The following is a 26,773-nucleotide window of genomic DNA, read 5'->3' on the forward strand; positions in this document are numbered from 1 at the left end:
CAAAACTATTTCAGATTGTGACTTAAATGTATTAAAAAAATCCAGTAGTGCGTCCTAGATTTGAATCGACGGTGCCAAGATATGGAGATACCTTTTATATTTTCATGCATTTGTCTATTCACGAGGGTTAATTTCATAACATTTAAAAACCTTAAAGAGTATACGTCTGATGGAAAAATGGATCGGCTCAAAAAGGTGGATCCGAAAAGCACTCCGAAAAGGATGCAACCGATAAGTGATCCAAACGGATCGTGACCAAGACGTAAGTGGATCATATCCGAAGTAAATCTATTGACAACCTTATTATTATTGTTGTTGTTAATATTGAGAGAGCTATGTGGATTTATATGTTAAACAGACACACTAAAGCATGAAAGTTCTAAATGGTTAATGAGTCTTAGGCTCTGTTCGTTTAAGATTATGACAACCGATTGTGAGTGCTAACTATTATTGGACTCAAATTTAAACGTAATTCTGAGTCCAATAATAGGGTTGGCGCTTACAATCGGTTGTCATAATCTTAAACAAACAGGGCCTTAATGATATATCAAAAAAATTATGTGAGATTGAATAAGTGAAATGATTTCAACAGGATAGATTAAAGAATAAATAAACAGATGGAACTGAAATTTGTAGGGAGAGGAGAACGATGGAAATATGATAACTAATATATCATTAAAATGCAGGCTAGAACAAGATTATTTGGAACAATAAATTGGTTTAAATCATAGTTCATAAGGAAACTAGTCAAAGTAAATGATCGAACAAAGAAAAATTAAAATGGTTTTTACAAGAACTTATATATAAAAGAGAAAAAGATCTTAGAATGTGGAGAATAAGTTATTGAAGTGGTTTAACAACAAAGTGAATAACGTATTAAAATAGGGGTCTATTTTATCCTCCATTTACATCGAGAATTAATAACCGCAACAATACGAGGTTTATTATATCCTTGGATAGGCTCGCTATCCCCGTTCACGACGAGATCTGTCTCAAAGGATAGGGTATACTATACAAGCCGGGTACCCAATTCCAATGGTTTACTAATGATAAAATTATCCAAGCTGCTAGATAGCTAATCTCAAGAATAGCTTATCCAAGGATTTCTGTACCAATAGTGAAGAATCCAATGTATATGGTATACTATACCTGCCCGGTAACCAATCCTGAGGTCATGTCTTAGAACCCTACTTTACCTAACTTTAAAAATAACTACACAACAAAAAAGGGCACTTAATTTCTTTGGACCCTTTAAAAAACTGCACAGATATGTTTGAAGTGCGATCGCTTAACTCCAATTTACATTGGCCTCTCTCCATCAAAGACCGAGAAAAAAGGGGTTGAAGTTAAGAAATGTGACAAGGGATTTTGATGATTTGAAGCCAAAACTGGACTTAGTGGTACATGAGGGGACCATGGAGATGTAACTTAGTCAACAAATTTTTGGTTTATTTGACCACTTGAACCGAATGAAGTCAAGGTTTAACATATAGTTTAAGATGGAATTTGACCTCTTTGCACCAAATGAAGTCAAGGTTTAACATATAATTTAAGGTGAGTAGCTACATGTACCGACCTTGGTGTTTGATCCTACAACATCTTGTTAAAAAGTCGGTGTTGTTGGATCAAATATCAAAGATGGACACATTTTTTAAGTCTCTCGTTTTCAAGAAAGAAGAGCACTTCATAGCTGAATTTGTCGTATTCATTTAATTCATATAGGGTGCCACTTCTCTCTTAAAAAAGAGGCATTGCAAAATTTCTTTAAAGAGCAATGCCTCATTTGCAATACCAAGAATAAGAAAAGACATTGCTGAATTGGTAGTATTCTTTCTGCAAAATTTCTTTGTGCCAATTTATTAAGAGGAAGTCTAAACTGAAGGGAGCCCTTGCAAAAAAGAGGTGAAAGGGCTCCCCCATTGGCTCCACATCACCATCATATATTATTTCCCTCTGAACTGTTCAAAAAAATAATAATAATAGGAACAAATTTTCCTCCTTAAATATTTTTCCTGCAATTCAAACAGGGTCTTAGTAGGATCCTCATCTTCTAGACAAATGAAAATTTTCTTTCCTCACAGCCTCAAGAAGTTATCAGCTATAAGACTATATCCTTCAATTAGGGTTTCTCACTACATGAGTAAGGTATCTAGAAGCTCCAACCAAATAGTAAATTCAAAAGAAGGAATGAGGTTTAAATAATGATGAATAGAATACATGATTAGTCACATCTATCTCCACTCCCTCCAACCCCTTCTGCAAAGTATTGCTTTAAAGGAAGGAAAAAGACAAGCATTGGGGCAATTTCCTCAAAAGTCTACTTTGGATAGACAAATTATTTGAGATCATTGAATTGTGACACACAAAGTCATTTGAACTGGTGCAATTGTCCCATCATCAATAGTTAGGGGCCCTCATATTTAAAACTTTTGAAACCAAGTTTCATTAAACAATACAAGACTCTGACCTTGAGAAGCATAGTATATGGCTCTCAAAATAGATAATGCTCCTACCTTTTTTTACCAAGTGGAGGATTTGGTAGTAAAAGCAACATTCTCCAAAGTTAAAACAATCTCACTTTTTTGGCTTTTGATCAATCTAGACTTTCCTAGGGGAGTAGAATCATGAGGGTTTTCTTTTTTATTTTGTTTAATTTTTTTTTTTTCGTCCCCCTCCTCATGTCAAGTCAATATAAGATACCACATGTAGGCAATATTGACCATTCATTTAGTAGACCCCACTTGGATGGACGATAGACTATAGCCATGGCATGCAACCATAGCAAGAGAAAAAAAATTGGATGATAAAAAATTATTTAAATCTCACAATTAACACATAGTCCTCCGAATTGAATGGTTGTGATCCTTTGATCGATGTGATTTTAGGGTTGTTTTTAAGCCTTGATGAACTCCCCCAAATGGAAAATGTTTCATTTCATTGTGGACCCTTTCTATTTTGTCATGTATTTTTCCTTTTGTTAATCATCCAAAAGAGGAGAAGAGCATCTTGAGCATAAACTAGCTTTGTTAGCAACACAGAGCTGCAGATTTTCTATCCAAATGTTACTACTGATATACAGGTAGTTCATCCATCCCTCTCTCTCCTACCTCCCTTGATTTATTGGGCATTGTTTCAGATGATTGTACAAATGATTTTGAAGTATGATTATTTGCAAATAGGGAAATGATATATTTTCACCCAATTTTCTTCCTGGGGCCACCCGCTTGTAGTGTAAAAGGGTAGTCATAAATACACTAGAGGAGGCTCGAGCAGGAAAAAGGGGTGAATAATCACTTCCCTTGCAAATCATGGCAATACATTCTGCTTTTTTTTAAATCCCTCGTTCTCAAATGAGATTAAATTAGAATAATCTTATTTGCAGATAAGGACCAATTTTGCTGGCATATAGAGATGCCCTAAATGTCAAAAGAAACATCCACAAAACAATTAGGTTGTCATTAAAGGTTTAGATAGTAAGGAAAATGGGAAATAAAATGACATGAGAAAGAAATCAGTTCCTAAAAACTAAAATTACCCCCGGGCAGTATGCATTTGCCCCTCTTATAACGTGAACAGTGGGCAACTGTAACGTTTTTTGACGTCAAATCATGTTAAAAGGGGGGCAAATGCATGCTTCCCGGGGGGAGGATATCATCGCCCATTTATTATTAATATTATTATTCAAAAACAAGAAAGCCCCAACTAAATAAAGAAGAAACTACATAAGTTGCTTAGAAAATCTATACGGAGCTTTAAAAAAATTGAAGGTAGCTCAGGCAAATAAAATGTTATTCAAATATCAATTAGTAAACGATAAGTGATTTTGGAAATTTTGGGAGACAATTTGGACAAGAGGAATGATAGATTCAAGGGCCAGAGAAGGGCCCTGTAATAGATCCACATCATTTTTAAAGTCGGTTGACAAAGAACAAACTTTTGATAAAGTAGAAGTAGAACGGCTAGTGCCATTTGCAAGTGTAAAAAAAAGAAGAAGACAATGTGTGCAAATTCATAGGGGTGCAAAGTAAGTGCTTCAAGGATATGATTCATATGTGAGGAAAAAACATTAAATGATTAAGGAATGATATGATACAATTCTAGGATATCTGGGCCCATCTATCATAAAAAGTCTTTTGGCAATTCATTTTTGGCCGGTGCTCTACTCCTTTACTCCTTTTTAGCTATCCTTTTATCAGTGATGGGACAAAATATTTTGATTGTTTGCTAGATTAATTTTGGGTTATGACAGTTCCATGATCTCTCACATTAAGACCAGTCCAAACCAAGCTTAGAGCACATGTGGGTGGCCCCTGCAGTGATTTTGAAAGGTCCAAAAAGAAATAAAAATGGAGAAGCAAGACAAACATGACTGATAGAGTATCCCCAAATTTGTTTTTCTCAAATGAGAATTTTTGAAGATAAGGCTACTGATATTGGCACTACTATGTTTTAATAATTGCACAAACTCAATTTGTCTTTTCTTTTTTAAATTGGCTTCTGACTGAGAGCTTTTGGGGGAACTTTAATAACCTTTTTACAGCTGTTTAAATAATTAAAGACAAGATGAGTTGGTGCAATTATCAAAATATGGTAGTGCCAATATAAGCCCCTAAAAAGGATAGATGAAAAAAAAGAAGAAATGTTTAACCAAAGAATAAAACCAGAGAGGTCTCACCGTCTCACACCAACTTATAGAGATGAGATGATTCTTCTGCTGATTTGCAGTTATAATCCAAACTGTTGCTAGTCTCTGCTGAATTACCTCGATCACAAGGTGGGTTTGTAGACAGATGTGAATAAGACCCAGAAATTCAACCAAAATCAGTTGACTTCTGTGCCAAGGCAAGAAACCCATTTCAGCTTTCAGTCCTTTTCTGTCTTTATTCTGAAAAATCTTCATATCTTACCTTTCATTTACATTTTATTCTTGTTTTCTTGTTGTTTATATATTGAGTGCTTTACTTTTCTCCTCCTTCCCCCTTTGGATTCTGATTGTGTTACTTTTCCACAGAACAATAGTAGCTTCATTGGATTCTGTTCTTGTAAGCAGTAATTTTGTTGGGTTTTGGTGGGTTTTAAGTTTGGTGTGTGTGTCGAAAAAATTACACTGTGATTTTTGTGTTAGGGTTTTGATTTTGAGCTGCAAGAATCTGACTGTACTCTCATCTTAGGGTTTTAAATTTTGGGTCTTGGATCTCAAGAATTAGTTTATAATTTCAGTGTGGGGTTCTTCTTTCTGGTTTCAGTGGCTGTAATCTCTCATTTGAGAGTTGGGTTTTGAGTTATAGGTTCTTGGCTTTGAATTAGTTGCTAGCTTCTAAGTTAGGGTTCTGAGGATTCAGGTTGTAGGTTTGGGATATTGGGGTTAAAGAACAAGCTTATGTTTTCAACTTAGGGTGTTAAGTGTGTCAAGTTTCAAGATTCAATTTGTAATTCTTACTTAGGGCTTGCAGTTTGAGCATTTGGGTTTCTCAAGAATCTAGTCTGTTTCAGAGCAGGTTGGACGAACCAGTCAGCGATATCTTCTCAGGGTTTTAAATCGGGGTTACAGAATTCAACATTTGGTATGTGATTTTAGCTCAAGGTTTTATATTTTGTAACTGTCAGTCTTCAATTTTAGCTTTTGCCTTGCAATAATTTTATGTAAATTATCTTCTCAGGGTTCTGTATTGGAGTTATAGAATTCAACATTTAGTATGCGATTTTAGCTCAGGGTTTTATAGTCTTTAATTTTAACTTTGGCTTCCCAGAATTGTTGTCTAAAACTAGTTTAAAACATAAGGTTCTGTGGCCTTAGTTTTGTTTGTCAAGAACCCATCTGCAGCTTTCAACTTGGGTTTTACTTCTTCTTGAGATATCTTTCCTAATTTGCTATTATTTACTCCAGGAGTAATTTGTAATTTGACAATGAATACGCATCAATCATTCCGGTCATCATTCACGAACTCCTCTGACGAATCTGAGAGCCAAAATTCTGACTTAGGCACTTGGAGTTCTGGCAGTGTCCCCATGGAAGTTGGCGACCAGCAAAAGAAATTGATGGTAGAAAATTTAGATGGTTGCATTGGTGTTCTACAGGTTTACATACATCAAGCAAGGGATATCCATAACATCTGCATATATCAGAAGCAAGATGTTTATGCTAAGGTTTGCCTGACCAGTAATCCGGACGTCACGGTGTCTACCCAAATCATTAATGGTGGAGGAAAGAATCCAGTCTTCAATGAGAATCTCCGACTCAATGTCCGAACAATTGATTCATCACTCAAATGTGAGATTTGGATGCTGAGCAGGGTGAAAAATTACCTTGAAGACCAGTTGTTGGGATTTGCTTTGGTGCCTTTATCTGAGGTTGTTGCAAATGGGAGATTGATGCAAGAATTTTCTCTGTCTTCAACTGATCTTTTCCATTCTCCGGCGGGTTTCGTACAATTATCACTCTACTACAGTGGCTCTTCGCCAGAAGTATTCGCCATTGCCGCCCCTCCGTCATTGGTAACTAAAGATACTACTTTAGTGGACTCGGAAACAGCTAGTGTACTCCCAAGCGAATATAGCCAGATTGAGTTCCCTGATTTGAATATTGTGAATGAGAATGAACTTATGGTTTCCGAATATTTTGGGATGCCTTGCACCGATTTGAATTCTGAGAACTCCGAGAGCTTGGTTACTTCGGACACTGGTAAACACTTGAGTTCAGACATTGGCGTTCATGTCGTGGAAAGTTTCTCCGAAGGTAGTCCTGATTCCCTTGAAGTTTTGAAAAGTGATACACCTCCAAGCAGCGTTTCAACTAATGGGTCTCCTTCTGCTCCTTTTACTGTAAGCTCCAAATCCTTCTGTGATCCTTCGGGAACTTCGAAATCTCCAAGCCAGGATCAGGCTTCATCCGAGAAAGAGAAAAATGCTGATATTGCAGAGGTTGAAACTGATTCCTCCAGCAGGCTACCGAATAATAATGGAGTTGCGCAATCCATTTTCAACATAAAGATTGAGCCAGAGCAACCAGTGGTGCAGCAGGATATAGTAGATATGTACATGAAAAGCATGCAGCAATTCACCGAATCATTGGCGAAAATGAAGCTTCCGGTGGATATTGAAAATGGCAGCGACAATTCAGAAAATACTAATTTGAGCGCTGATAAGAAATTACAGGCATCAAAGAGCACTGGCTCAAGAGTGTTCTATGGGAGTAGAGCCTTTTTCTGAACTTTCTGTGGACTGTTTCAGCGGATATGCAGGTGATACTAGAATTAGCACTGATGATGGTCGTGAGTTTATATAGTACGTGGGCTTTTCTTGTGTGTGTGGAATAACTCTAGAGGAAAGAGATACATGACTTTTATGTGTTACAAGCTTTATGCTTTATGTGTTACAAGTTTTATGCTATTACAACTGCAATGTCTATGAGATTATCATGTCCTCTTCTTCTTTTCTGTTTCAAAGTTGACTATTTACTTCCATTCTTGCTTTCCCTGTTAATTTTATCCAGATGTATGTTTGAGATTCCTGCACTTCATTTGAAGTTTAATGGTTGTAGATTTGAAGTTGACTATTTGCTACTGATTTCCCACAAAACAAAAGTATATCCATCTTTCTAACCTTCCTCTTTAACAACATGGGTGATACATGGAGCTGACTTTTATTCATGGTTTTAATCTTCCCCAAAATTTCCCCGAAACAACCGAAATGTTTCCGTTTCCATTCCCATCGAAATGAAATCCCAATGAATTCCTTCCACGTCATTATTTCCGACCAAAATTCGACCTACATTCCCAAAATTCAACTGAAATAGTCAGAATGATAAAAACAATGGAAAGTTGCTATGATGTACATCGTATAAAGCTATTTACATCGTTTTGACTTAGAGTTGGGGTACTTGGAGGGAGACTGGTCATTGTACTTTCCTATACTTATATTACATTGTACTTTCCTATACTTATATTACATTGTACTTTCCTGTACTTATATTACATTGTACTTCTTTATTGGCTTTATTGTTCCATACATTTACGACAACCATGTCACTAGATGTTCGATGTATTAAGTTATTATAGATGGCTTTCTTGTTTATGTGAATTCCCTAAGTTTCATCTTAAAATTTCATCATTTGCATATGTTTCTTGACGCCTTTGTGATTTTACAAGATTTCCACCGAAATTTCCACCAATGCCGAAATGTTTCTGTTTCTATGCTGACCGAAATTTAAAACCTTGCTTTTATGTGGAACATCAATGAGAAAGTGGTGCCTCAAACCTATAATGCCAGATTATTTCAATGGGCAAAGTACCATGCACCATAGCCAAGATAGTATGGTATTTGTTAGAAGGGTATTTTGGTCTTTACATATGTAACCCTATTGTAACACACACACACACACACACACACACACACACACACACACACACACACACATATATATATATATATATCATATTATGTGAGAGCTCTCTAAGCTCTCTCATCTTCTCCCTTATTCTTCATCTTCTCCTCCTTCTTTTTCCATGGTAACTAGGTTACATCGAACATGGAATGAGAGCTCTGGCTTCTTATTCCGGAGCAATGAGAGAAGAACAGAAAAACTCCCCTCTTTTCTTTTCTCTCCTCTCTTTTTTCTTCTTCTTTTTTTCCCATACCCTAACCCTAGCAGCGACCCTCTAACCCTTGCCGACCCAAGCCGCCACCCTCTACCCTTGCTGCCCCCTCTCTAACCCTAACCACCACCCCACCCCTCTTGCCGCCTCCCCACCCCTCCCTTGCTACCCCAACCCTCTCTTGTCGGCTCACCCCCCTTCCCGCCCCACCTCCTCTTGCCCGTCCAACCCCCTCTTCCCACCCCACCCCCTCTTGCCGCCCTACCCCAGTTTTTGGGTTCCACTTTTGTGCTGATCTCTTCTTTTGATGGCCTGAACTCTTTTCCCTCTCCTTTTATCTTGTTGTGGGCTCTGGACATATGTTACTGATTCTTCATTCATTGATGGTTGGTTGCTTGTGTGCTCGATTTTGTTTATGTGCCGAGGCCATGTGGTGTTGTGTTGGGTTGATTGTTTATTGCCCTGTTGATTTTCCTTGTTCGTCATTGTGGTTTGATCTCTCCTCTCCTTATCTGCGATTGTGCCTTCATGGCTATGCCTACTACCTATGCTACATCTTTTAGTTTTACTTCGACGGAGCTCCCCATGGTCTAGATGACGTCCATCAAATTGGATGGTTATAACCCCCTCCCCCCCCACCCCAATCGTAGGGTAGTTGAGACATTTCTTCTCGCTTGTGCCAGGGTTGATTACCTTGAAAAAGATCCTCCACCAGTTGATGATAAATCGTATGGCAAGTGGTGCTAAAAGGGTGCGCTTATTGATACCCTCTTGTGGAACAGCATAGAACCAAAGGTTGCCTGTCCAATGATGTACCTCCATTCTTCAAAGGCTGTTTTGAAATGTGCAGAGACACTCTATTTCGAGGTGAACAATCTCATGCGGATATGCGATGTTTACTCGAAGCTCTTCCATGTGCAGCGCGGTATAAGTCTGTTTCCGAGCACTACTCCCAGATTGTGACATTATGTGAGCAGCTAGATATGTGCATGCCCTTCACTACGGATGCTACTATGTTAGTCAAGCGCCAGAAGTACTCGAGAGTGGTGCAGTTCTTGGATTCTTTAGGGCATGAGTTTCTCCCTATTCGACAGTAGATTGTAGAGCTTGGCTATCTTCCCTCTCTTGATGAGGTTTTATCTCGTGTCTAGCGTTCTATGCGACTTGAGGTGTCAGTTGACTCATCTGTTGAGCGCTCAACTCTTGTTGTGCAGTCTACTTATGGCCATGGTGGTCGTGGCGGCTGAGGTCGTGGGTGCCGTGATCGTGGTACTGGTTGGGATTCAGGGGGAGGTCATGGTGTTGGTGGCCTTTCCTCAGGCTTCTGTACTCATTATTCTCTTGAGGGACAAAGTGTCGATTACTGTTATGATCTTCATCCTGAGTTTCGCTCCTCTCAAACTGCATGTTGTTCCTCCCTCCAGTGCCTCCACTAAGCCTGTCGATCCCTTTGTCGTTTCGAAGGTTGAGTGTGAAGAGTTCTTATGGTATAAAGACAAAGGGAAGCGGGCTACTACCACATCAGCTCCGCAAGCTAGCCACCCCTCTTACTTTCTCTCTACCTCTGGGTCATGGTTCATTGATTCAGGTGCCTCCAATCATATGACCGGTAACTCTGGTATTCTTTCGTCCTTCCAATTCCTTCTTTACCTATTCCTTCTGTTACCTTAGCTGATGGGACAACCTCTCATGTATCAAGAGTTGGGGTTGAATCACTTTCCTCTGGACTTTCATTATCCTTTGTCTTTTGTGTCCCTACATTTCCTTTTAAGTTACTTTCTGTTAATATGCCAACCAAGACTCTAAATTGTTCCGTGTTTTGCCCCTAGTGTTTTTCCGGATCTGAAGACTGGGAGGTCGATTGGTTCGGGTCATGAGGTGAACGGTCTTTATACCTGCCGAGGACCTCTGTTGCTTTGTGTAGCTCGGTTGACACCTTCCAGTGGCACTGCTGGTTGGGCTATCCTTTTGTTGACAAATTGCGTCACTCTGGCCTTGTTTCGAGCCCTATTACTTTTTTACATTGTGAGTCCTGTGAGCTGAGCAAGCACCATCGTGTGTCTTTCCCATCACGTCTAATTAGTCTGGTTGCACGACCCTTTGAGTTAGTATATTCTAATGTCTGGGATCCTTGTAGAACCTCTTCTTTATTTGGATTTAAGTATTTTGTTATCTTTGTTGATGATTATTCGCATATGACATGGTTATTTTTAATGAAGGATCGTACTAAGTTGTTCTCTATTTTTCACACCATTTATCGTGAGTTTCTAACCAATGTAAATACTTTATAGGATGTTTGCGCACTGACAATGCATACGAATACTTTTCTTCTACTTCTAGATTTCGTATTTCAATGAAGGTTCCCAAGCTCTATTGGGGTGAGGCTGTTCTTACAACGTGTTTCCTTGTCAACTGTCTCCTCTCTCCCATGTTGGATGACCATTCTCCATTTTCCGTCCTTCACCTTTCGAGTGAGCCCTTTCCATTACCTCCACGGGTTTTTGGTTGTGTTTGCTTTGTTCATAAGTTGGCTCCTAGCTTGGATAAGTTGGATGCCCGCTCAAAAAAAAAAGTGTCTTTCTTGGCTACTCCCGCACACAGAAAGGGTATAAGTGTTACAATCCTACTCTACGGCGATCCTTTGTCTGTGATGATGTCACCTTTTTTAGGACACCTCATATTTTTCTGATCGTGACACTCGATCCTGTTAGGCTTATGGTTTCCTCTCCCTTTACATGGTTCTGTTATGCCTACGTCACATTCACCGTTGTAGGTTTATTCCCGTGGTCCCCTCTATTCCCGTGGTCCTCACCAGATGGTGCACTCTGATCAAACCACTTCTACTTCGGCGCCACCTCACACCGATCCACCTCCTCTTCAGTTTGGCAAATTCGCCTCAGGTATTGGGCTCCCATATGCTCCTATTGAATCCTCTATTGCTTCTCAGACTCATTCTTGTTCCTCTGCTCACCTTATTTCTCATTTTATGTATAATGATCATGTTTCTCTATCTTACATGAGTTTTCTTTTCTCTTTGTCATATATTGCCCTTCCTAAGTCTGTTGTAGAGGCATTAGCTCATCCAGGTTGGCGTTCTGCCATGGGAGTTTTTATATGGTGTCCGAACTCCGTGTGGGCGGTACATCCCTTGATATTTGATCAAACAACAGCCTGCTTTTTAAGAGGCTATTGTTGGATCAAACATAAAAGGGTGGTACTTTTGACGTATCACCCGCATGGGACTTGACGATCGGGCACCATATAATTTCTCTTGCCATGGTGGCTGAGTTGGAGGCTCTTTATTCTAACCGTACATGGGAGTCAGTTCCCCTTCCTAAGGGTGCCCAAGCTGTTGGATGTTGTTGGGTGTTTTCTGTGAAGTATTTGCCAAATGGTACAATGGATCATTTGAAAGCCCGTTTGGTCGCTAAGGGCTATACCCAGACATTTGGTGTGGACCATACAAAGGCTTTTTCTCCAATGGCCAAGATACCATCAACTCGTGTGTCCTTGGCCATTAACCGTGGTTGACCTCTCTATCAGTTGGATGTGAAAAACACCTTCCTACATGGTGACCTCTCTGAAGAGGTGTATATGGAGCTGTAGACCTAATTTTGTGAACGGGCACCACAGGAGCAACCACCTGGTTTTGTTGATCAAGGGGAGATTTGTTCTGTATATCATCTTCGGAAGGTGCTATATGGGCTGAAGCAGTCTCCACGATCTTAAGCGGTTTGGTATGAGGCAGTTTGCAGTCGACCACTCAATATTCAATGCTCATTCTTATGTTGGCTATATCCTGTTGATTGTGTATGTGGATGACATTGCGATTACTAGGGATGATGAGACATGTATTCAACGACTTAAGATGCTCCTTCAGACAGGGTTTTGTACCAAGGACCTAGGATGTCTTCAGTACTTTCTGGGTATAGAGGTGGCATATTCCCGAGGTGGTCTTTCCTTATCATAGAGCAAGTATGTCCTGGATATATTAGAGGAGATGGACTCGTTAAGAACAAAGCCGGTTGAGGTTCCTATGGAACCCAACACGAAGCTTTATCTGGATTAGGGGGAGTTGTTGGAGGACCCTGGCAAGGTATAGGAGGCTTGTTGGTAAATTGATTTACTTGACTATGACTTGTCCCGACATATCCTATGCAGTGGGAGTAGTTACTCAGTTTATGAGTTATGCTCGTACTTCACCCTAATAAGCAACCCTGCAGATAGTGAAGTACTTGAAAAGTGCTCCTAGAAAAGGCTTGTTATTCAGGAAACATGACCACTTGAGGATATAAGGGTTTACAGACACAGATTGGGCAGGATATCTAGTAGATCGGAGATCAACTAGGGGTTATTGCACCTTTGTGAGCGGAAATCTAGTGTCTTGGCTTAGTAAGAAACAAGATGTTGTGGCTAGGTTGAGTGCAGAGGCAGATTATCAAGCTATGGCTCATACGTGTGGAGAGTTGACCTGGTTGAGGTCTCTTCTGACACAGATTGGTAATCCTTCTTCATCTCTAGCATCTTTGCATTGTGACAATAGGGCAACAGTTCACCTCGCTTCCAATCCAGTGTTCCATGAGAGGACGAAGCATATTGAAGTAGATTGCCACTTTGTTCGTGAGAAGCTTCAAAGTGGAGAGATTAGTACCACCTTCATTCGATCTGGAGATCAGCTGGCAGATGTGTTTGCTAAATCATTAGGGAAGTCCAAATTGAGAGATCTTTGTAACAAGCTGGGGTTATATGATATATACACTCCAGCTTGAAGGGGAGTGCTAGAAGGGTATTTTGCTCTTTACATATGTAGCCCTATTATAACACACACACACACACACACATATATATATATATATATATATATATATATATATATATATATATATATATATGAGAGAGAACATTTCCTACACACTTGTGTAGGTTAAGTTACCTACACACTAGCTTAAAATACAGTGGGGCCCCACATTGTTTGGGTGATCCAAACCATTCATTTGAATGATCCTCACATAGATAGGGTGTCCACAAAAAATCAAATCCATAGGATCATCCTAACCATTCGAACTATGGAGGCAAAAAATGGACTAATTTTTGAAGGTTTATACACGTCCATTTTACCTCCACAAATCGTAGGGTTGGGATGATCCTATGGATCTGATTTTTTGTGGACACCCTATCTATGTGAGGATCATTCAAATGAATTGTTTGGATCACCCAAACAATGTGGGCCCCCACTGTATTTTAAGCTAGTGTGTAGGTAACTTACCTACACAAGTGTGTAGGAAATGTTCTCTCTCTCTCTCTCTCTCTCTCTCTCTATATATATATATATATATATATATATATATATATATATATATATATATATTATGTGAGAGCTAAAGAGGGGGGGAAAACAAAACTTTTCAAAAAAAATATTATGTGAGAGCTCTCTAAGCTCTCTCATCTTCTCCCTCATTCTTCTTCTTCCTCTTCTCCTTCTTCATCTTCCATGGTAACTAGGTTACATCGAACAATATTGGATATCAATGAATAAACCCTTGCCAAGATAATACGATACTGAATATCAATGAATAACACCCTAGCCAAGATAATATGATATTGAATATCAGTGAATAATTCTTTGTTCTAATCATATGTACTTTGATGGCTATACCCAACTACATTAGTCTTAGATTTTTTTTTAATATCCATGGATATTAATGCATGCATCTATACCCAGTTTCTGGATAGATGCTAACCACATCCAAACTCATATTATTTTTTTTGACAGAATATATCTACATGTATCTTGGCCAACCTGATTTAGACTCCTTAGCATGTCAGACAACATGGAACAAGAAATAAATGATCAACGAATGTAAAAATTATAGTACATGTAACCTGGGAAAGAAGCCTGGTGTGAGAAATATATAGCGTGAATCGCCACATCAAAGATGCAGTCCAACATGAAAACAACCAGGTGTACTCAATTGCCATTTCTGTGATCTTCCCCTTCCTTATTCAAGAATTGCTGGAATCAGGGGAGAGTTTGGATCACCAGGGTCTTTTGTTCAGAGCCATAGTTACTGGAACTCGCTTCCCCGGACAAGACCTTGGTGATCCAAACCCGCGTTTCTTCTTACTGAGTATGCTTCCTATTTAGGTGATCAGATATGAATAGTGCAGAGCTTCTTGCTGCCTTCCCAAACTTTTGAATCCAGAGCTTCTGTCCTGCAAGTCCGCCTTCCTAGTGGTTTCCATCTCTGCTCCCGATTGTCTGGGCCCTTTTTTCCCTCCTTTTGAAAATTCTGAATGAGCGAATTTGAGAAAATTGCATTTAAAACTTAAAAACGCATCTGAAGCATTCCATTGTTTTAATTTATTTAGTTTAATTGATAGGTTTTCTTTTTCCTATTTGTGTGGGTGGGTGTTGGGGGGGGGGGGGGGGGGGGGGGTGTTGTTCTATTTGGTGGGATGCTAAAAATCTTGTGTGGTCTGATATTGATTGCTTTGGGTGGAATAATGCTACTCTATTAGTAAGTTCTTTTGATTTCTATTGCAATTTGTTTTTTAACTTTTTGCTTACTCAATTATATGATTAGCTAAGACTGAAATATGTGCGAATTTGTTGAGAATATTGTTTGAATTTTGTACGACTTTGTGATTGCTTTTTTTTATTCTACTTGTTGGATTTTGTTTTCTTGTGTCAATTTTGGCAACTAAGCAAGTTTTGGTTCCCTAGAGAAAGGGATTTGTTCCACTTCTTTGTGGTGGCGATAAGTGGACCAAACCTTTAGTTAAGTTGAATGATGCCCAATATAATGATATGCCTTATAATAATGTGGAAAATATAGATCAATAATACTAAGACATGGAAGATTTTGCAATCTTTTGATAATCAGAAGTAGAATAATTTGATTCAGTCTTTTGAAAGCCAGAGAGGTCAACAAGTTGCTTAAGGTTGGATTGGAGTTGAGATTAGACCAAGAGATCACCTAAAGCAGATGAACAAAGAGAATAGGATTACAAATCCAATTCAGTTGGAGAATCAATGCAAACATAACAATGCTGGGAAGATTGTTAGAGGGCTCAACCAGCTCAATGCTTATCCAAGAAAGGACTGATTGGGAAGATGGGTGTGCTAATTAGACACGTGGTTATTCTCTAAACCATAATTACCGGTTACTTCCTAGAAACTCAGTTCGAAAGCTAAGTTCTCACTTCCCAATTTTAGGGGACGCGAGCTTCCCAGATGCTTCCTCCACATTTCTTCTTAATTAAGAATATGCTTCCTATTCAGGTGATCACATATGATGAGTAGTGCGGAGCTTCTCGCCTTCCCAAGCCTCTGAATCAAGAGCTTCTGTCCCGCAGGCCCACCTTCCTAGTGGTTTCTGTCTCCGCTCCTGATATGTCTAGGTCGGAGTTTTCATTTCCTCCCTCCTTTTGATAATGCTAAAGGAGCGTATTTAAAAAAAAAAAGAATGCATTTAAAACTTAAAATCTCATCTTGAGTTTAAAATGAAAATTATGTGGATCTTTTTCCAAAAGCTTAACATTAAATATACATTAATAAAACATGTGAAACTGTAAATTCCTAAAACTTGTACTTCTATTTAGTTGTGAAGTCTTCTTTTCTACTTTTAATCCGTGCCTATATTAACCCTTCTTCCCTAACCGACTACAATTCTACTGTTTCTATGTCCTTATTGTTCGCTTCCAACGAAGCTTGTTACATGTTTCATTTTGACTTTCAATGACTCTTCCCACACATTTTCTCTTTACTTTCTTTAGAGCTTTTCATTTCCCTCATTTTTTTTCTAAACCCCTCGCTTCCCACCTTCACTTCTCACACTTACTTCCAATTCCAGTTTCAGAATCATCTTCATGATAGAACCAACCTCTAAGTTCTCAAATACCTTTTGGACCCATCCCAGGAATCTGATTCTGTAAGCTCCCTCTTAAGAGTTTTATTTTCGCGATAATAGCTTGTGCTACGGCGGGATTAACTGCATTTTATATGTTTCAAAAAATCGTTAATTCCATCTTTCTTTGTTGAACTCTGCTTTCTAACATCTAATTTTAGTCGACCGAGTACCATACCACAGAGCCACTAACAATCTAAAATAAAAAACCCAGGCTCTTTGACGAAAATTACCTCACCTACATGGTGTGAAAAAGTTGTGCCTGCCCTTCACCTTATCTCTATTTTCTCTAGGTTTTCCTGCCTTGATTGGATTCTCACTGTTGGAACCTTCACCAAGCATAAATCACAGAATTCCTTACCTTTGACTGCAGGCTTGTTGTCATTTTCTGATCTTCAGTCCGATGGAATTCGTATTAGATCATTGCAGAGAAAATAGTTGGGGAAGCCTTTGGGGAATCGTTTTACTGGTTTTTCACCGGTGACGGGTGAGTACTACTCACTGGTCTGGATGATCTTGCATCGACTGTGGAAACAGATGCGTAAAATTCCATGAACCCTTGGAACTTCTCTCGGAGCCTTTGAATAGAACCAATAATCAATTGCATGCTTTCTGATTGTTGAGTGATTCAATCAATGTGGGTGAGAATTACTGTTACATTTGTAGCATAGATTGAGACTGCTCTTCTTGAATTTTTTTTTTTTTTGAAAGGTAACTAAATTTAATTCCAAATTAATAATCATTACAAAGAGGGGACAAGAGGTCCTCCGAATGATCAATAATCCAGTTCTGCATACACTTTTTCCTAATTCAAGGAAAAAACCGAAACCGGAACAGATGTATTCAAGGGGAGTTCCTCCCGACATTAGATATAATAATGCGGGTATCTGGGATGCCAACACCTTCTTTTGCCAATTCATCAGCAATCGTATTTGCCAATCTCCTCCTATGACTGAGTTGAGTATGAAGGCCACTAATCAAATCATGAATTGCATCGAGCGTATTGTGTAGTCTTTACGGTCAGCAGCAGCGATTCGAGGCCTAAGCAATGGTATTGGCAGAATCACCTTCGACGATCAACGGTCCCATATTGTTCTTCTCATGCTGCAGTCCAAATAGTAGCGCCTTCGCCTCCGCTTCGTTCGCATCGCAAACCCCCGCCGATCCCGAGTAGGTCATGATAACCCGTTCGTCAGCGTCCCTAATTAGACCACCTATCCCCCGCCTGCCCGGATTGCTGAAGGAGCTACCGTCAAAATTTAACTTGAACCATCATTACGGTGGCGGGGTCCATCTCGGGGTTATGCGGAAAGAGGCTTTCTTCTCCATAATCACTGTGTTCCAGTGCCATAGTATCGCTCCCACCGAATAAGGAAGTCCTCCCTTTATATGAGCCCACACAATAACAGAGAGTTTGATGTCCAATACAATATGTTGCCACGTTCTTTCCTTGTTGAGAAAAATCATGTTGTTACGTTCCAATCATATGTGCCAAATGATCGCATATGGAATTGCCATCCACTTTGATTGTCCTAGGCATCCGTTAAAAGCACCACCCCAGTTAAGAATGATCTTCGATGTACGTTTCTGGAGTACCCATGCAATGACAAAAAAATTGAAGATAGTCGCCCATGCAAATGCCGTAATTTGTGGAGGAGCAATAGGGCGCCACACACCGAGAGATAGAGCCACTGCCTTCATTTAATTTACGGAAGAATGATCGGACCGAAAAGCCACATTGGGAGTCGGGAGTCCAAATCCATTCGTCTTGGGCGTGTGGAGACAAGTAACATGTAGAAAGCAACTAGAAAAGTGATTCAAAGCTGACAATTTCCTCGTCTTTCAGATCTCGCCGAAGTCTGATTATCCCAAAATTGATTGCCATGGCCTTCACCCTCACCAAATATCCGCTATTTTTGCCTCCGGGTTTGAAGAAATCCTAAATAAGTCCGGATACACGTCTTTAAGAGTACGATCTCTGGTCCATAAGTCCATCTAGAATCGGACAAGATCCCCCTTGCCTACTTCGAACTGTAGATGAAGCAAGAACGATTACCGGGCTATGCTTGCTGATTTCCCAACACCAGTATCGTTACCAGATGAAGGACTGCAACATTCCCATTCCTCCCACCCTCACCCATATTTATCCCTGATTGATTGGTCCCATAACGCGTCCTTCTCCACTCCAAAGCGCTATAGCCATTTACCCAATAGTGCCATGTTACGAAGTCTAACCTTTCCAATACCTAGCCCACCATTTTTTCGAGCTTTGCATACTCTCTCCCATTTCAACAGATGTTTAGTTCTTCTACTCTGCTCCTTACCATCCCATAAGAAATCTCTGTAAACTTTCTCAATCGGCTTTGCTACTTTAACCGGAATTTTGAAGAGGACATAAAGTATACTAGCATGTTCGATAAGGCAGCTTTGATGAGAGTGATCCGTCCGCCAAAGGATAAATACTGCTCTTCTTGAATTTGAGGTTTTTTTTTTTTTTTTTGAAAAATGACAATTTCATTAACAGTTAAAATATGGACAAGATGTCTCGTGCCCAAAAGAAAATGATACAATTACAGAACCTTTAACGATAGATAACTTAAGAAGCAACAACCATCATACACTCCCTAAGAACTCCTTTTGCTAAGGTATCCGCTGCCTCATTAGCCGATCTCCTTCGATGTTCAATCATGGGCTCCAATAGTCGTATTAGATCCAATATTTCTGCAATTAACCCATGAATCCTCCACGGACCCCTTGAAGCATTTGATGCCCAACTAATTGCATTCCCAGAGTCCCCTTCCATAATAAGGTGCCTTATGTTATGTTTAAAGGCCCATCGAAGTCCAAACAAAAGGGCTTATACTTTTGCCTCGTTCGCATCGCATTCCCCTGCCGGCCCTGAATAGGACATAATGATTGCTTCCCTTTCATCCCTTATTAAACCCCCAATCCCAGCCTTACCTGGATTTCCTATGAACTCCCATCAAAGTTCGTTTCACCCAACCCGATGTAGGTGGCTTCCACTTTGGCGTTGGTTTAGTCCGAATAGTTCTGTCCCATATGATCGCCCACCAGTTACGCAGAATATCAGTTAAACTATATGGCACCCTCTTTTTTGTTTTAGTCCAGGAGATGATTTCAACTCTTATATCCCCTGCAACTCGGTTGGCACATCTATTCGATTCCTCAAATATCCGTCTATTACGCTCTTTCCAAATGTTTCAGACAATGGCGTATGGGATGATTTTCCATAGCATCCTCCCTAAATCACCAGAAGGACCGGTACTGGTTTTCCATAGCATCCTCCCTTGAATTTGAGATTATGAATTCGAGCAACTGGGTTTACCAGTATTATTCTGATCTGATTTAAGGGAGCTTGAAAGAAGAGAAGTTTTGTGATTTAGATTTTGGAATTACAGTGTTGCTTTGAAAGAAGACAAGTTTTGTGATTTAGATTTTGGAATTACAATGTTGGTTCACCTGCAAACATACTTCAGCGTGGGAAGAAGGAAATACAAAAATTACTAGTATGTGCCTAATCAGTGGGCACAATAAATGCTCAATGCCAATCCCACTAAACCAGTTCCATCAAATTGTATGCTTTCTGAGAACTCCCTTGTCTTTCAAGTCATGTTTTTGACAGGTTAATGTGTTTGAGAACCCTGTTCTGTTCTAAAACTCCTCTAAACACCTTAGCCCATTTGGATTTCAGTCGAATGGCAGTAATGTCAAGTGACCTGACTGTTGAATTCCATCCCAAAGTCCCAAACAACTCTGCAAGACCCTATAAATTCTTAGTGCACTGATCTTAGGTATGAATTCATCCACCTTGGAGCTTTTGTCTCCATTCTTTTTGCTCCAATTATGAGCTTCCATGGCACGATTCCTTGCTAAGACAGCGTAAATGTGTCGGGTTGCAGTGATCGAATGTGAATCGAGATTTGTCAAGAGTTTCAGTGTCGATTTCATCTCATCATCTTTGACAGCTCCTCCACGCCTTTCGAACCTATTGAATCCTCCCATATCTGCAACTCTTACGATCTTTCATTTCTCTTCAATGCAGAAGCAAGGAGCTCAGACTCGGAGAACATGGTTCCTTTGATTCCACCATTTCTTTTCAGCGTCTCTGAGAGCTCCGATAAGCATTGCAGACTGAATGTATTTCTCTGGAATATGACTTGCTTGATGTTGGAATTCTTATCAAGTAGTGTAGAGAGATTCTGCAGTTGCCATTCAATTCTGAGGAAGTTCAAGTTACTCACCTGTATTTGGGTGTTTGATGCTGACGCCAATGTTTATTAGGATCCGAGAACGGTATGAAATGCTGTTTCTGTTTGAAGAGATGCTTATGTTCATTAAGTTCTCTGTTTCTGGCTAGCAGCTTGAAGCAGGCTGAAAATGGTAGAAAGAAATTCTTTGCAAGTCAAAGTTTTTAGACTGGATTGCTTGCAAGGCCCAGGTTAAGATGTTCTGATTGGATGCCATGGATTTCTTATAGCTCTAATAAGAAGATTTTCTGGGTGTTTCAGACACCAGAATGGAATGTGATATCTGCTAGTTAAACATTGGAAACTCCCACTATAAGTGTATTAGTTAAGTGGGTACTTCCAACATTTTTATATAATAGGACGTAACTCACTAGCAGTTACAACACCCATCAAGCTACATTTCAAGGGAGCCACTTAGTCCAGTCAACTAGCAATTTCATTATGGACTCTCTATATTAACTGCTAACACTCCTTCCATTCACACATGGATAGGTTCCAATATAAATGCAAAAAGAAGCGACATATTATAATAAACACACGATAGAGGCAGGTGGCCCACGCGATTCTTAATCAGTTCTAATCCAATTACTAGGAAATTAGTTTTTTGTTAATTGGTTTGGTTTATTTTGTGTAGTTTCAGATGATGGGTATTATAAATTATTGAATCCCCCACTTCTTTTTGGCAAATACCTTGTTTCTTATTTGTTATTTTGTCTGTGATTGAAAGTTGTCCCTGAAATGAAGGCATTTCATAAATATAGGGATGCATGGTTCTATTGCTTGAGGCTTCTTAATGTTTGCTATCTTCTCTAGTTATACTCAGTATCTTTGATCTTGTGCATACACTATGCACCAGAATTCTGTGTATATAAGCCATCTCAACTGACTTACTAGTGAACACGCCCATCACATGAATTGGCGATGCCACATCCAAAAAATGGCCTAGCTAAAGGATAGAGGGACATTCAATGAAGAATAAAATGAGGAATTAGTGTGGGAGACAAAAATGGCCTAGGTAAAGGATTTATATGAAGAAAGATGGTTCGTGGGACCACCTTCATTGGTGGTTTGTGCCAATCTCCACCATAAACACGGCTCGTGTGGAATGATCACGACCATCCATCTTGTTTGGCACCTCAAAATGAGTTTCTGCTCTGTTGGACATGGATGAGACTAGACCCAAAATGAATTTGCAAAAGAGAAATCTTATATACGCCCCCTTGTTTTACTTGGGACAACCCCATCTAGTGGGTGTTATTTAATCATTTATATTTCAACACCTTCGTACGGCTATCAATCAGTTGTAATGGTGAGACTCTCCTAACCTGCTCTTCTCCATGGGTAGGAGGAGAATTGTGCAAGGAAGCTCCTCATTCACTTGGTAGTCTTCCAAAATAATTGCTGTAAGGTTAATGACACCCATCCCTCATAGTTTGCGGCCTTCATTGATGTCTTTTGCAAGTTGTAGGCCTAGTTACGTACGTGACCTCCTTCGACACAGTTGTGAGTTGTGATTGATCTCATCCAATCAACCGATATGGTCAACGACCCAAATCTAAATGGAAAAAAAATTTAACACACCCCTTCATCACGTCTGAGATCCCACATCAGAAAGAGAGGAAAAGTTATTGGGCTATATATGTGGATTCTTCCTCTCCCTGTGTAGACGCGTTTTCAGCATCTCCAAGGTGTGGGCCCCGCAGAGTGGGTCGGGCATGGTTAGTGCTACTAGAAAACAAAACTAAAGATGGTAGAAGACCAGAACCGGAGTGGGGCCAGGCCATGACATTATGGCATCAAAGCGGGACCTCCCACAGTATGTACAAAGTGCAAAGTGTACCAATTGGTTGTTTCATGGTTATCAAAGCTATTGCCTCATGACAAAAAGGAGGCCACATGTGCCATGTGTATGTCCAACTCAAAAAAGAAAGAAAGAGGGGCCATGTGAGGGAGAGTGTTGAGGTATAAATGATTAAATAATACCAACTAACAGCTTAAGCTTTTGGAGAAATTGGTTGTTTCATGGAAAGGAAGGATCAAGTCAAGAATTGTGTTAAGGGCTCATCTTGGAAACTAAGAGGGTTGGGGGCTTGAAGAGCTCAAGTCAAACCAAGACTCCATAGGTTCATCAAGCATCTAAGTGGAAGACGCAACAAAAGAGTCATAACAAGTGGCGAATGAAAGGAATGACAAAGGCATCGATCATTCAACAAGTCTAGAATTGTGTAGTTGGTTCCCGAGAGATCTAGAAATGTACAGATGCTTGTAGATATGTGTAAGAGTTTGTAGGATATTCTTGAAGAATCTTTTTAAACACAATCAAAGAAACTACTAGACGATCTAGAAATTTCTAAGATGATCCTAAGCTGATGGATTATTGTCAATAAACATGATTAAAATATTTGGTGCAAGAGAATTTGGCAATCATGTTGAACTTCTTGTTAGTAATTTTAAATCAAAATTGGAGTTGAAAAGTCAAAGATGCTTTTCTTTTCTATTTAAAATTTAGAGGGAAGATTCAAATTAAAGTTTTCCTCTCTTATTTGGAAGGCAAGAGTCATTTGCTTGAATAGAGACTTGAACCCAAGACCTTGAAGTGTGTGTGCTTGTTTTGCTCTCTAAACCAAGGCAAAATAAATAGTCCCACATAGGAGTTTGAGAGAAATTTTCTCATCCATATAAGATGGAGAGTTGGAGAAAGGCTTGAGCCTTCAAGGGGCTTTAAAATTTGTTGGGCTGTGGTCCAAGGCCCGAGGTCCGAGTCTCGGTTTAAATGAAAAATGTTATTTTTATTGCAAAAACCCTTAATTTTGCAAAGAACTGTTTAAAATCTCAACGGTCACAAAAAATTACTGTTGGGAGAAAAAATGTTACTGGCCTTTAAGGGTGTGTTTTAATGGTGGCTCTCTCCAACAGACACTTTCAGGTCTATAAAAGGGGACGAGACAGATTGTTTTGTATACAGAAGAAAATCCAACGTTTTTGCACTCTCTGATTTTTATAAACAAAGGCTTTCGGTTCTGTTTCTTCTCTTCTTCTTCTTCCTCCCTTCCGTTCATTCTGAGCACAGTTTCGTTCGTGATTCTGGGTGGACCAGTTAGCGAGTGCACGTGGACTTGAGCCAATTTCGGCTGTTTGATCTCGGAGCGTCAGTTCGCGGATCCCGATTGCACCGGTAGGGGGCGGATACGATTCTTAAGGAGAGTGACCAGTGGCACGACTTAGCCTTCTCCTTCCCAATCTAATTTCCAAAGGGTTTTCTGCCAAACAGATAAGTTCAATTTTATTTGTGGTTTTCCAAACAGATTTTCCGCTTCAAGTTCCAGACTTTTGGGTTCCAATAAACCATAGATCAGATCCATTATTTAATTTTTTTCAACACTTCTACATGATATCTGCATTAATCTGATAATAATATGATTATTGAACTTCATTAGGCTAGACTAATGCAGCAGAGAGGGACCAACATTTGATTGACTTAATCTATTTTTATCCCCCCAAAAAAATCCAGAATTCATTTTATTTTCTCACAGCTAAAACCTCATTAAAAATAGAAAAAATTGATTCTTGGATATGAGTTTGCCTAATGCGATTTTGTTGGCAGGAGTACTAAAAAAATGCATTAAAATTCTTGATTCTAGAATGAGAATCAAGAGAAGGGTTGTCTGAGTGCTACATGGGTGTGGGATTAGATTGCCTGAATGGACTATTTGGGTCATTGGCTTAACTGAACATGTCTAACCTAATAGTCGGGTTTAGGATAGCTAAATTTGCAAGCCATTGATTATAGGAAGGCAGTCCAATTAATGAACAGTGGGCCCACCCATGTGGGCTCCACCAAAACGATCATAAAATAAACAAAAAATCAGTGCATAGAGCATCCTGACTGCCATCACTCAAAGTTGCTTTAATTTTTTGTCCAAGAATCAGCTCTGAACTCAATCGATTCGTAAAATCTAAAACAAACAGGGCCTTACTGTCCCAGAATTGTTGTATAGCATACAGAGAATCATTTTTGCTTTAATAATAGTGTCGGCTTGATGTTGAAAAGTGAAAAAAAGAGACTGTGGTTTCATTATTTGGATTACTCAAGAAACAAATTTTCATATAAAAGAAAAAAAATTCTTTTGTTTTTCATTTTCTGCACAAAATAAAGCCGAAAAGTGCTGTGGAGAACTGTTGCCAAACACAACCTGAGTTACCCAAACATAGGCCTGGCAATTTCACCCGGGAAAGCCGGGATCCGCCCCGCCCCGCTTGGGGAGGGGATTCCCCAATTTGAGCGGGGAAGGGGATGGAGTTGGCCCCGCCCCGCATTAATGCCATTTTTTTTTTTTTTTTTTTTTTGGGAAAACTACTAGAAATCCCTTGGATCGAAACATATCTACAAGATTCTCCCAAAATTTTCATAATTTCCCTTAGTACAGTTTTGTCCCTGAAATAGCTTTTTATGTTTTCTTTTACCCATAATCCATTGGGCATTGTCCCTCATTATATTAGTATATTACCCTTAGAAATCCCTAAAATCTCTCCATCGAACCATCATTGTAAGGCAACATTAAATCATTTGAAAATCTCCCTTCCCCAAATAAAGGCAAAATCTCTCTGATGAGTGATGAGATTTTATATTGTGTGTGCTCGTATGGTCAATTATTTTTCAAAAAGTAATGTATGGGCTACGCCATAGAATGATCCAAACCGTCCATTTGATAGGCTACAATTTAAAAGTACTTTACAGGCCACACCATAGATATCCAAACCGTCCATTTGTTGGGCCACAACGTAAATAAATTGCGGCCCAAAAATCATTTCCATAGGATGATTGCAACCCTCCGATCTATAGAAGGTACCATACTTTGCAATTCCTCTATAGATCAGAGGGTTGGGATTATCCTATGGAAATGATTTTTTGGGCCACAACCTATTTACATTGTGGCCGATCAAATGGACAGTTTGGATATCCTACAATGTGCCCATCAAGTGGAAGGTTTGGATCATCCTATGCCTATGGTAGTATGGTGTGCCCATCAAATGGACGGTTTGGATCTTCCTATGGTGTGGCACGTACAGTACTTTTTGGCAAGTGGGATTAGGAATTAGGGATCTGCTAGGGACTATCGATCAATTAAATGAATATGAGAGCAACCACCTTGGTCCCCAGGTTAATAAAATGAATAAAACAAAATCTTAGCCTGTGTGGGTTGTGTGGCTACTCTCACATGCAACAGCCAAGCCGCAACATGCATGAAGTGATTGTCCCTAGCAAATCTTTAGTTTTAAACCTAACATTTAACAAAGTAAAGTGATTGTCCCCGAAGGATGCAGGGCGGGGAAGGGGAGGAGATGGGGATTAGATATTCCCCGTGGGGAGGGGAGGGGAGGGGGATTCCCCATGATCCCTGCAGTGGGGAGGGAAAGGGGAGGGGGAAAATTCCCCGCAAAGGGGAAGGGGTAGGGGACCCCAACATCCGGCCCCGACCCGCCCTGTTGCCAGCCCTACCCAAACAGTAAAAATATTATCTTTTCTCTGTTTGGTTGCCGGGTTTTTTTTTTTGGTTCCTGAGATTTATGTGGGAGAAAAAAAATCCAAAGACATTGGTGGGATAAAAAAAAGTCGTAGAAGTATCCCGGTAAAATAAAAATCCCATGTTTGGTTGACCGGACTATGGTGGGAAAAAAAAAAAAAAAAACTTTACTTGGTTGCTTGAACCGGTGGGAAGAAAAAAATTCTTCTCAAGCTTATTTTTGGTTCCTGGGATTATTTTGGGATGGGATGAAAAGGCAATCATTACAAGAGTGAGAATAAAAAAATTATAGTGCTAAAAGGCAACCTAACATGGGAATAAGACCAAAATTTTACTAAAACTTCCTAGGACAAAAATTTTATGGCAACCAAACGGAGCATATTTTTTGGAAGTATTTACATCGCCAAAAAAATTGACTCTTTATTCGTCTATATCAGGCATTTCTGGAGGGCAAATTGGTTATATGATCCATGATCATG

General features: G+C 39.6%; 1 protein-coding gene and 2 pseudogenes across 3 annotated transcripts; 1 reads left to right on the plus strand and 2 right to left on the minus strand.

Moving 5' to 3' along the window:
- Positions 1-4,640: 4,640 nt before the first annotated feature.
- LOC143849743 (uncharacterized) lies at positions 4,641-7,463 on the plus strand. Of its 3 annotated transcripts, none has more exons than XM_077358919.1 (3): positions 4,641-4,842; positions 5,494-5,564; positions 5,888-7,463. In XM_077358919.1, the coding sequence occupies exon 3, from the start codon at positions 5,908-5,910 to the stop codon at positions 7,207-7,209; it is 1,302 nt and encodes a 433-aa protein (XP_077215034.1). In that variant the 5' UTR covers positions 4,641-4,842; positions 5,494-5,564; positions 5,888-5,907; the 3' UTR covers positions 7,210-7,463. The 3 variants fall into 3 exon arrangements, with proteins under 3 accessions (XP_077215034.1, XP_077215032.1, XP_077215031.1); XM_077358917.1 differs by having other exon boundaries at positions 5,499-5,564; XM_077358916.1 differs by lacking the exon at positions 4,641-4,842 and having other exon boundaries at positions 4,898-5,564.
- Positions 7,464-14,461: 6,998 nt separating this feature from the next.
- LOC143850168 (protein TORNADO 1-like) lies at positions 14,462-17,852 on the minus strand (annotated as a pseudogene).
- A 2,237-nt stretch (positions 17,853-20,089) lies between these two features.
- Positions 20,090-20,986, minus strand: LOC143850169 (protein TORNADO 1-like; annotated as a pseudogene).
- Between the last annotated feature and the right edge of the window lie 5,787 nt (positions 20,987-26,773).

This window comes from Tasmannia lanceolata, unplaced genomic scaffold (genome assembly GCF_043159265.1).
Source record: "Tasmannia lanceolata isolate RefF3 unplaced genomic scaffold, GAP_Taslan_0.1 ptg000018l, whole genome shotgun sequence".
Taxonomy (NCBI): Eukaryota; Viridiplantae; Streptophyta; class Magnoliopsida; order Canellales; family Winteraceae; genus Tasmannia; species Tasmannia lanceolata.